The sequence below is a fragment of the Leptinotarsa decemlineata genome, unplaced genomic scaffold (genome assembly GCF_025532065.1).
Source record: "Leptinotarsa decemlineata unplaced genomic scaffold, Ldec_3_MD MMD2_P_RNA_scaffold_6, whole genome shotgun sequence".
In the NCBI taxonomy this organism is placed as follows: domain Eukaryota; kingdom Metazoa; phylum Arthropoda; class Insecta; order Coleoptera; family Chrysomelidae; genus Leptinotarsa; species Leptinotarsa decemlineata.
Window position 1 is genome coordinate 15,544,307 of NW_027412533.1, and position 12,756 is coordinate 15,557,062.

General features: G+C 33.2%; 1 protein-coding gene and 1 long non-coding RNA gene across 5 annotated transcripts in view; one reads left to right on the top strand and one right to left on the bottom strand.

Moving 5' to 3' along the window:
• Positions 1-11,601, top strand: part of tsl (membrane-attack complex domain containing protein torso-like) — a 134,858-nt gene extending 123,257 nt beyond the window's left edge. For all 4 annotated transcript variants that reach the window (XM_023173650.2, XM_023173648.2, XM_023173649.2 and 1 more), the window contains one exon: positions 10,583-11,601. In XM_023173650.2, coding sequence (XP_023029418.1) covers positions 10,583-10,746 — 164 coding nt within the window. In that variant the 3' untranslated portion in view covers positions 10,747-11,601. The remainder of the gene's footprint in view (positions 1-10,582) is intronic.
• Positions 10,648-12,233, bottom strand: LOC141480171 (uncharacterized). The gene is made up of 2 exons (XR_012464207.1): positions 12,001-12,233; positions 10,648-11,784 (listed from the first exon to the last, which is right to left on the bottom strand). It is a non-coding gene; the product is annotated as an uncharacterized lncRNA (long non-coding RNA).
• Positions 12,234-12,756: the final 523 nt, after the last annotated feature.

Genomic DNA, 12,756 nt, shown 5'->3' on the forward strand with positions numbered 1-12,756 from the left:
TTATGCAGCCGGTTTTAGGTAGTGCACGTGAAATTATTGAAAAAGTAAAAACAATAATCCCATATCAAAAGTAGCAATTAATTTGATCATGCCGTACGAATTTGTTTGTATATGGGGTAGTAAACGTAAGATCATCCGTACAAGAATAAATGACCTTATGTTTAGCCTCCCATGAACCCACGAATTCATACTGCATGATAAAATAAATAATCCTTTTAGATATATAAAAGCCGTCCAGGAATTTATTACCTTTCCATATATAGAACACTTCTAATAATGAAAATTGTTCCTATTTTCCTCTCAATTTTTTTCAGAAAAAATTTTAGAATTCCTTAATCTATTAATTCATAAGCATTTCAAAAAATTGTGTTTCCAACCTTTCTCTTCCAAATGTAATACTTCATAGTCGAGGTTGAACCCATGCCACTTTGTCAAAAGATGAACATTATATCCGAGTTGTTGCTGATTTCAGCTGATCTAACAAAACCTTTAGTTTTAACGACGGATAATAGGCCAACAAGGAATGCTACAATATTCAGACATAAAATCGATGGTGACGAAAAACCAATTTGCATCACAAACTTGACACAAGTAGAATGAAATCACAGTCAACTCGACAGACAAGTTGTAACAATCATTTATACTGCACGTCCTAACTATGTTTATGAAACAAATTTCAAACACAATTTCACTCTTCTTTCAACGATTTGGACTACAATGCAAGATGCAAGTGAGACAGTAACATCTTCTGAAATTACTATGAATGAAGAAGTTTGCAGATACTGTGCGAATTTCTCCGTAAAAGATTGACTGGTAACACAAACAGTGTTTGTGTAATAAATTTCACGCATAACAGGTGAATCGGATACTATTTTTTTTACAATGAATACAAGACGATAAATAAATGAAATGAAAAGCATTTTGTTGAAGAAGTGGCAAATGAATGCTTAAACGATAAGTTATGTATGGATGGCCTTGCTGATGAAATAATACTGAACCTATTATCGAAAATGTGGTCCACTGATATTTAAGGATTAACCAGAAAAATTAATGAAGTAAAAAAACAACTATAGAAGTACAAACCAACACATTGAAAATAATAACGATACTTAATAAGAATATGGAATCAATTATGCACAGATGAGCATGTGTTGAGAATGAAAATTCCGAGCTCAAAAAATTCGAGAATTTGTTCAGTTCCAGGAAACTACTTCAAGTCTACCAACGAGGAGGTTACAACACATTGCTGCCAACCATCGCTGAAGATGCCCATCGTAGTTATAGGCGAAACTTTCGGAATGAATATCTCCATTAATTTTAATTATATGAAACTACGAATAAATGTTTATCATTATATAATTGCCATTGATATTTATTACAATTTCTGGGTAGTCCACTACAATTTTTTGAAAAATTGGGATTATCAAAAACAAAATGAAAGAAATGAAAAACTGAAAAAATTGCCAAATACTTCATTTTTAGAATAAAAAAACTGGCATAATATTCAGTTGAAGGAAGTTCATTCCAATATACCTACGGTGGTATACGGAACTTGTTTCCTTAATACTTGTGTTACATATATTTGTAATTGTATTTTCTTCTTTTGCCAAGTAAATCTACGCACAGCTCTTAGTTCATGTATGTTTTATGTGTAGTTTAAACATATATCGTGATCACCTCGTAAAGCAAAGTCTATTAATTTATTTCATCCAATTAGTTCACTGATGACTGTATTTTCAATCCACAAATTCACTTGGGAAACACTGAATTTGGAAAAAGGTATTATAGAATTAGTATTGATTAAGTATTCGATCTAGAAAATTGTTTCATAAGAGAATGCTGTAAAAGCAAATTGAGCAATGAGCGTTTACCAAAGAGTTTCGAGAATCTACATCCACTGCTACAATCCACTGATTGGCGCAGTGGCGTATTCAGAAATAATTTATTTTACAGTGCATTCCAAATGAAACGAACAACTCGGAATAAGTTATTTGATATAGTGACTGTGAAATTCATCAACTTTAGTTTTCAGAAGTACCTACACATTTCTACGTAAAACTCAACCCTTTGTTAGCCACCCCATCCCAGAACAACCAACATGTTGAAAATTTCAGATGGATATAATAATCGAGTGACACTTTATTTGAAAGTTGTTTCTATTCTGTATCCAACCTTGTAATATTTTTGACAGTACATCGATGAGCAATATAAAACAAATACATTTTCAAGTTTGTATTCAATTCTGAACTAGAAAATTAAACTCAATTATCAAGGAATTATCACGCTGGTAGGTACTACGCAATGATGAGCCCAATGTTGTTAAAAAACTACCTATTGGTTACCTATGGTTACCCAAAATTCCTGGCAAAACATTCAGTTATGGGGATATAAGAAGTGCATTTGGCATCTCATTAGAAAGAATCACTCCAGTATCAAAAACTTTGACGATGTACTTGCCCTTCTGAATAATAGTAATTTGTGTAAAAATTCCGGAAAATACTGTTTTTTGGACGAGTAGACAAAATTTGAGGACGAGCCGTAGGCAAGTCCTGGAAGTCTGAAACTATTTTCGGGCGTGTTTGAGCCCACTATTTTTTCGGCAACCGTGTAGAATCACAGATCAATGAATCATTTCTTTATTATTTTTTTTGTAGAACAAAATTTCGTACATTTCAATTATAATTTGTATTAAATATTGAAATTTGAACAGAAGATTGGTACTAACAGAAACATTCTAATTCTTATTTGTATCAATATTTATATGAAAATTCGAGCAATTGCTAATATTGAAGGTATTCAGTTTGTTTGAAATGATTGGTATATTCTAATCCCTTTTGTTGAAGTCAGAACAAGAAGGTAAAGTTTCCGTTTCATATTGATTGTTTTTCATTTCTTCCTGAAAGAAGAAGGACTGTAAAATCATAAGGGACGGCGAGTTCAAGAAAACCAAATTTCTGAATTGGTAATCAAATACCCTTTTAATATTGTAATGTAAGGAGTCGAATTTAATGGTGAATAATATCTCTAGTAGTGAAAAGGAAATTCTGTAGATACACAAAATAGGCATGTTGTCTGCTCTACCGCTAACAGTCAACTCCTCCCTTAGTACGTACATACTCGAATCTGAAGTGCTAAGGGAGTATAGGGCGAAAGAAAACTTAGGCGAGAGTAGAATGTAAAGGAAATCATAATAAGATGATAATAACAAATATTAGCCGGATAATTAAAGATGCAGCAAACAAAAAAAAATGGACCTTTAGTAAAAATGTGATTTATATCTAAAAAAATATAAAATCAACTGGGTACGAACCATATCTACGAAAATTTCAGATCTGATTGGTTAAGTTGGTTTATGACTGTTTTTTTTTTATAAATATACCAATGATGATAATAATATCCTTTTCGTTGCGAGTGAGGAGGACAAAATATCGTATATTTCAGTAAAAATTTTTTGCAGGCCAGTTGTCGCATACTTGAGTAAATTTGTTATATATTTCCAATTTGAAAATAAATGCCGATTGTGGGGATTGTGAACCCACAACCCGCATCCGACTTCAAGGGTAGTTTGGCTGTGAAAGACAAAACTACACTCTATACTAATATTATGAATGTGAAAGTTTGTGAGGATGGATAAATACAGGCTGATTCACGGTGGATGGCACATTAGACGTTTCTGGTGAACCAGACAACGAATCACTTTGAAAATTTAATGGAGGGCATATTCGGACATTCTCTAGCCAACTGAAATATTTTCGACAATGCGGTGTTGCCGCTTCTATTAGAAAGCAGTAGCAACTTTGATTTTTCAAATGGAACACTCTGTATATAATATTATTTTTGGAATCTCCAACAATTGCCCGACAACTTTTCTTGATATTTCTCTATACCTATCTGTTACCGTTTTCGAAATAAAAATTAATTTCAATTTTTTTCTTCGAAAATCATGACTTCTAAAAATGCCGATATCTTTTAGTTAAGAAGGACTATGATATCGAAATTTGGTTTGAAGTTAGGTGATACTTGGACACTTCCCACACGTCAGCCTAATCTCCGTTACTTCAATACAGGGTGGTAAAAAAAAACAGTTTTTTCATTTGCTTGAAAAAGTTGCTGAAATTTGATTATTTTAAATGGAGCACCCTGTATATTATTGAAAATTCGGAAAGCTGCTGAAATTTGCTTTCTTTCTATGTATATCATACCTATACCTAACTAGTCAAGTTTCGGACTTATGAATATTTATTTGTGAAAATGTCCCTTCAGAATGGTATTTCCATTCGGTATTTGGTAAGCAGGCCATGATTACTATTTGACAGTAGCGTTGTGACATTCTCCTAATAATATCGACATTTTCGTCACTTCAGAAGTTGCAAATACCTTCAAAACGATGGAACAAAACTATTCAAACTAAGTTCTTATGAATTTGTTTATTATTTTTGGACAGTGTGACAAAATTATCAGCAGAACATGTAAAAAGTTCAATGAAATGTATTCGAATCTACCGCCAATGAACCTCAAGAAATTTATACGAATTCAGAACAATTTCAATATGTTTGGATAAACTTTAAAAAAGCACCAAGAAACTTGAAATTGGAAATATTGATATGAATAATTATAAAAAAGTAAAACAATCATGTGGAATATTTCAAAATATGTTCGAATCGCTGGCCGTTCACTTCCAAGCACTTTAAAATGCGGGTGTTGACTGCTTTCGTGGTGGCAGATCTGATTTCATTGGGATCCAAATCTTCAAATGTTTGGGCAATCCTTTCTAACAATTCATCTCTCGAACGCACGGGTATTTTGTAAACTTTTTCTTTAAACATTCCCCACAAATAAAAATCTAATGGATTAAGATCGGGTGATCTCGCTGGCCAATTCCATGGTCCCAAGCGCCTCATCCACCGATCGTCAAATAGTCTATCCAGTTCTGCGCTCACTTCTCTTGTGCAATGTGCAGGAGCTCCGTCTACTTGGTACCAACAGTTTCGATAATCTTCGAGTGGCAGATTATCCACGAAACTGTCTACAGTATTCTCCAAAATATTCAGGTAGCTTCTGGATGTTAATGACTCCTCGTATATCACGTACCTCAATTTGTTGTCCATCAACATGCAGAAGACATTAAAACTAAATTTTTCTTGAAATCCGGCTTCTTTTGTGACGTGAGGATTTTCACTGGACCAATAATGACGATTTTTTCTATTGAAAATCCCTTCTCTCGAAAATTTCGATTCATCAGTCCAAATAATTTTATTTGAAAAAAGTGGATCTTCTTGAATGCGTGTCAACAACATTTCACAAAATTCTACTCTCTGTTGAGGATCTTGAGGCTTCATTGCTTGAATTTTGGTGAATTTATAATCATGCATTTTATGTCTTCGCAAGATTCTTTGAACCGATGAATATTTTATACTTCAGCACTTCTTATCGATGACTCGGGAAATGCGTGAAAATATGCTAAGACATTAATCTGGTTGTCTTCGAAAGTTACGGATCGAGGCAAGTTTCTTGGTGCTTTTAAAGTTGATCCAAATGCATTGAAATTGTTCTGAATTCGTATAAATTTCTTGAGGTTCATTGGCGGTAGATTCGGATACATTTCATTGAACTTTCTACATGTTCTGCTGATAATTTTGTCACACTGTCCAAAAATAATAAACAAATTCATAAGAACTTCGTTTGAATAGTTTTGTTCCATCGTTTTGAAGGTATTTGCAACTTCTGAAGTGACGAAAATGTCGATATTATTAGGAGAATGTCACAACGCTACTGTCAAATAGTAATCATGGCCTGCTTACCAAATACCGAATGGAAATACCATTCTGAAGGGACATTTTCACAAATAAATGTTCATAAGTCCAAAACTTGACTAGTTAGGTATAGGTATGATATACATAGAAAGAAAGCAAATTTCAGCAGCTTTCCGAATTTTCAATAATATACAGGGTGTTCCATTTAAAATAATCAAATTTCAGCAACTTTTTCAAGCAAACGAAAAAAACTGTATTTTTTTACCACCCTGTATTGAAGTAACGGAGATTAGGCTGACGTGTGGGAAGTGTCCAAGTATCACCTAACTCCAAACCAAATTTCGATATCATAGTACTTCTTAACTAAAAGATATCGGCATTTTTATAAGTCATCATTTTCTAAGAAAAAAATTGAAATTAATTTTTATTTCGAAAACGGTAACAGATAGGTATAGGGAAATATCAAGAAAAGTTGTCGGGCAATTGTTGGAGATTCCAAAAATAATATTATATACAGAGTGTTCCATTTGAAAAATCAAAGTTGCTACTGCTTTCTAATAGAAGCGGCAACACCGCATTGTCGAAAATATTTTAGTTGGCTAGAGAATGTCCGAATATGCCCTCCATTAAATTTTCAAAGTGATCCGTTGTCTGGTTCACCAGAAACGTCTAATGTGCCATCCACCGTGAATCAGCCTGTATATGTATGTTTGTGGTACTTTCACACCTACACGACTGAATAGATTTAGATGAAACTTAACATAAATACAGAAAGGAAGGACCTATCAAGTAATTATCAATTATTGCCGCCCATACATTTACAGAAAATTGATACTGATAATGCCTTTCACTAACTGCGTGCGGATTTTCGAGAGCCCAAACATGGTTGTTATGAAAGTTTGTGATAGCATTTCGGGAGAAGTTTGCCTCGTCCGTGAAGAGTGCATATCTTATATATTGAGGATTTCCAGCCAATTTTCTGAAAAACCATTGACACATAGTAATGCGTTGAGGAAAGTCTCGTGGCAAAAGAGCTTATACCCTTTGAATATGGTATGGATAAAACTGTTGATCGTGGATAATTCTCCAAACTGTAGACTGAGTAGAATTGACAGCTTCAGCAATTACTCTTGTGCTTGTTTCTGGATTCTCCTCGAGAGCATTCAAAACAGCTTCTTCCAATTCTGGGGTTCGGACTGCTCGTGGTCTTCTAATAATATCAGCTGCCCTCTTAAAGCTACCTGTTTCTGCCAAACGACGGTGGAGACTAGCAAGTGTTGGAGCTGAAGGCAGTACTCGATTAGGAAATCGCTCCTGGTAAATACGTCTTGCTTCGCGCACATTGCCATCCGCAAGGCCATAAACGAAATGCATATCGGCAAAATGAGCATTATTGTTTAAATAATCCATTTTTTCAAAATAAGTGTTTTCTACTTCTACTTACGGAAACTTCAACAAAACGTCTAACTGTCACAAAATATGTAATGACCAAAACCACTCACAAACGTCAAATGTATTTCCAAAGCATTCTTGTGAAAAATGCAAAATATTCATAATAACTTCAACATGCATCGATTATCTAATAATCGACTTAAAGTTTTCAAGTCCAAATATTTAGAAAACGGTTGCTTACAGCGACTAGTAACAAGGGTAGCTTATTTACGTAGATATGATAGAGGAATCGATTTTTTTACTGAAAAATGTGCTAGAAGTACGCCCAAAAAAGTTATGAATCTTTAAAAAGAAAAAGACGTGTAGGTAAGAGTAAGAGCAATTACCTAGTTTCGTTTAACTAAGTTCAGTATTTCAAAAATTATTTGAAAAAAACGAAAATAAAAATGAAACTTCAACATCCTGTATCTTGGAAATGAAGCGTTTCCGGACATTTATTTATTTGGACAATTCATATTAGAATATTGTGAGGAATCACCTCCTGAAGTTTGTCAAAGTACTTTTGAATCACCCTGTATATATAAATTTTGTTTATATAGATGACTGGGAAAGTAGGGATTCACAGAGTGTAAACCACACTAAACACTTGCGTGTTGCGGTGGAGGGTCGAATAGACCCACTCACTTGTGACCTAACCTAACCTAACTACTTACTCACATATATATATATATATATATATATATATATATATATATATATATATGTATATATACACAATTGATCGCTTTAAAAAACACTTCACTAACTTCTGATACTTCCTCTTCCATATTCTCCGTTTCACTATCACTGTCGTCATTCAAATCAATAATGAATTTATTTCCATCATTCATATGGAAGTGTCCAATCTCCATATAATCTTTTTCAACTTAAATTACTTTTTTAATCCTTTTCTGACAGTCTTCTTCGGTAATATTAGATACTTCTTCCTCAACTAGCTCCATCACCGTCTTATCAAATTTTGGAAAATTATTTTTACGCCTGATGCTTTGTTTCAATTTTCCCCAAATCAACTCGATGGGATTGAAAACACAAAAATAGGGGGGAAGTCTCAATATGGTGTGTCCATACTTTTCAGCAATACTTTCAAGGGCATACACTTTTTCAAATGTTTTTGTGTTCATCTTTCCTCGAATTTTTATTCGGTACTTTGATGATATGAGCCGTCGCGAATGATAGGAAGCGCTGTCAAGTATTATTACACAATTTCGCATCCAAATCAATGTGTTTTCAAACCATTCCTCAAAAATATTAGCTTTCATGTTCTTATGATAGTCAACATTGCAGTCCTCAAGTTTTTTCCACATTATTTCAAAGAATTCGAAACCCATCCTTTATTTCCTCCGCAATGCCTTTGTTTGTAGACATGTTAGCCGTACACATTCTCGAACTATCAGTCCACCCTTTTGTAACTGTGTCGTGAGTGTTATACCAAGTTTCGTCCAAATAGATATGTAGATTCTTATATATATATATATATATATATATATATATATATATATATATATATATATATATATATATATATATTGAAACATACTCTCTGTGTTTCAATATTCAAATGAATCTTATTCAATCTGTTTAAAATCTGTTTTTCCGTTAACCAGCTGTCGCACCCCTACGAACGACAACCCTCAGAAGTCGAAACTTGTGCGAGCTAAGGATTAACGAGGTCTTACCTTTTAACGTGTGATTCCTAACACGGGTTGGACGATAGCAAGTGAAGATCGATCGTTCAGACTAGGGCTTGAACCACCGACCAACACGGCAGTCAATTCGAGTGAGTGAACAAAGCACCCATGCCGAACCGCTTGGCTATCGACAATGGTATATCTTTTTCGCATTGTTCGCCAGCGCTATTGGAATCACTACAGAGGAAAAAGTATGCGTTGTTATCACACTCGTTATTACTATTAGTACTTGTCCAAGGACGCCACATTTCAAACAAATAACAAAAATTTCAATAAATTATAACTTCACCAATATCGAATTTCAACACTCGAATCGCGATCAGTTCCTGAACTGAACATTGACAACACGACTCTTCTAACCGTCCTTACATTCTATTGGTAACCCTAACATGACTTTAAATTTAATTTTATGACTCTTCAGCCAATCATAAAACTCGGTTAGTAAAAATTATCCAATACAAACCGCCAATTCTTCAGTCCTCATGGACTAATTCGTAGCGGTGATATTCCTTTGTATTGGTTTTTTTGGCCTTTGAGTTCGCCGAAGGTTTAAGAATTACCATACCGGTAACTTCGACTATATGCACTTGTACTACAATGCTAGCCGTTCCCCGCTGTTTTACCCGAGTTACCGTGGAAGCCTAACCTTTGTGTTATTCCAGGTCATGATCTATCTATATACCAACTTATATTCGAATCCGTTGAGCTGTTTAGGCCTGAAAAAGTAAAAAACCTAAATACATTTATTGCAATAATCCATCCTCACAAACTTTATAGTGTAAATAGGTAAATAGGTATCAAGAAAGAATCACCCCCCAAGGGGAAAATACGGGTTCAAAGATTGTATTGAATTTCGTCAGTTTTGAAGTTAGAAACCTGAAATTTTGGGTTAATAAAAAAAGATTGTAACCATTTGTTTAAAATGGTGTGTACGAAACTTAATGAGACAAACGCGGGCAAAAACTAGTATTTAATAATTTGTGTAACATCAAGTTAAATGTCACATAATTTTGGCGACTCAACGTAAAGGAACTTTCCTTTTTAATTTTTATAATTTTGGTTATTGCATACAGCATTCAACTTCAAAAGAAATAAAACTTTACTAGCTGGGAAACGTGGACGATTTACACTTTCCTTTCCTCGTTTCCTTGGAAATCGTTTCCTTCCGAAAATATTTACGGGAGAACCTATGCACCATGCGATTGCAAGACTCTCTGTCTGTAGAAAATAAATTTGTGAAATCCTTGGAAAAACTTATATTCAACTATATTTTATTTTGTAAACATTCATATTGAAAATAGGAAATAGAATAACTTTCTTCTGATTTCTCTTGAGTTTATATTTGTTACGACCGATTTCGGTTTGTTAAACCATTTTCAAGTAAACTAATGCCTTTTTATATATTATAAAAGACAAATAGTTGTTGTCTTAGTATTGGTATTGATAATTCAGGAAACATTTGTCATTTCAGGTACCAATTGCAGGTACCTGACTGTATCATTGTATATTTTAGGACTTGTTTTGTCAAAATGCATCAGTTTACTTGACAATAGTTTAAAACACCGAAACCGGTCATTATAAATAAAAACTCAGTAGAAATCAGACAAAAATCATTTTCCCTATCCTATATTATTCTACTTTTTCCTTTGTTTTTTCAATCCTCAATGACATTTATCAATATTTTTACAGGTGATCCAAAGTTACTAGCAAGACTAAACAACATGCTAGGAAATGAAGCAATTTTGGAAATGAACATGAAGACCCTGGCTCCAGCATTCAAGGATCCAGTGAAAAAAATGTGGTTTGAAGAAGTTCTAGATAATTATTTAAAACTGTGGGAGAGTAATTTATAGTGTCAAGTTCCAAGTTGCTGGTTATAGGCATCGAATAAGGGGGGATAGATTATATCAAGTGTGTTTTGCAGGAAACTGACATTTCCTTTCCCCAAATGATGAAATTTGTGAATTTAACGAGATAAAGGTCAAGCAATGCGAATCAGCAATCATGAAATGTCGTAGGGATTGGCAAATCACGTTCATACATTTGTCTGACAAGTGAAAAAGTACACGAAAACAAACCTTCAGTACATGTTATATATAAATGTTAATTCTACTCTCCAAAGGTATTCGTTAAGTGAGAAGATGTCTCACGTTTTTTAAATTGAAATTCATTTTCAAATGGCAAAGTTCTTTTTGATAAAATTTTAGTATCATGTACCTATTATTATTTGAACATACGATATTTTACTCAATCTAAAAAGGTGCTTCTTGAATTATGAAAATGAACTGAAGCTGTTTTTTGATATTATGGGAAATACTTGTTCTTGTAATGGTGGATGGGCATTTAACTTAGATCACATTTTAAATCAAAAAGGTTATCTTTTGGATTGTAAAGTTAACACCAGATTCATCCTGTACTCATAGTTGAGACAAAAGTTCAAATGTGATAAGGTACACATACATCAACGAAGTCTATAGCCAGTTTCCATAGTTACATACTTTTACGGAGTTGCATGTACACTTCAACTTCCGATTGAAATGTGATAAAATATGTGTAGTGATAGTATATATCATTATTAGTAATAATATACAAACGAAACCAGTGACATTTTGTATAAAGTGAAAACCTCAGGACTAGTTTTACAAAAACTATGAAGCGAGTTTGTACCAAACTTTTACTATGTATTTACAATAAAGAATGAAGATTGATAGTTGTTATTTATTATGGGCCTTTGCAGATGGGATGGACGATCTCTTGGTGGGAGATTTCTATTCCAAAATTTTCAATAATAATCATAATACGTTAGCACCTAGACATATTATCATTCAATGAACATATAAAATATGAACCAATCCAAATATCAGTTTTTCTGTACTGTTTTTTTCCACAATCTGAAAAAATAAAAGATAAATCAATAGAGAATCTCCTTGAATTGTAATTTTTTTCCAGATTGTTGAAGGTTCTAAACTCAAAAAACAGTATAAAATATTGAGTCCCCCACAAAAAAACTAATTAGTTTTTCGTTAAATGGCTGTAGCCCACTACAAACAACAACAAGCCGCAAATTCAATAAATCTTTTTTTAGTTAGGGATTAAAGCGATCTCACCTTAAAGTTCGATTCATAGTAGATACTCAGAGGAGAGTAGTAGTAGGTCAGAACTGAGTAGGTCTATTCGACCTTTCACTGCAATCCACAAGGGTTTATTGTAGCTCATCAAATACATCTCGCTTTCAACAGTGATCTAAGAAGGAGAAGAATATATTTATTGAAATAGGTAATCCTAATACACAATATTATATAAAACATATTACTAACATAGAAAGTGAAAATAAACATTTTTAGTTTGAAAAATAACGACATATGCTATTAAAAATACATTGCAATATAGGTGCAGCTCCTATACAATGATAAAAAGTAGAACACAATATACAAATACTATATTTATTAATATTATCTTACCGAGTTTTATTCTATCTAGCATTGTGGATCGATTTCAATAACTGTTTTTTAAAAATACTTAATAATGAACTAAATTCAATCTCATTTGGCAATTTATTGTATGCAACAAACCCTTTGAAAAATAAAGAATTCATGGCACTTCTCCTATTTGTTCTGCATAAATGAAAATTAGTATGATTTCTCGTGGCATATTTGTGCACTTCAAACTAACAAATTCAGAAAAATATGAAGGTAATAAGTTATTCAGAATTTTATATATAAATGTCATAGTTAAGTAATAATACAAACCGTAAAGAAACTGGTAGCCACCGCAAAGTTTGTAACATAATTCCGATTTCAGTAAATCTATTCACTTTAGAACAATAATTGTTCTAATTGTGGTATTCGCATACCACAATTTTA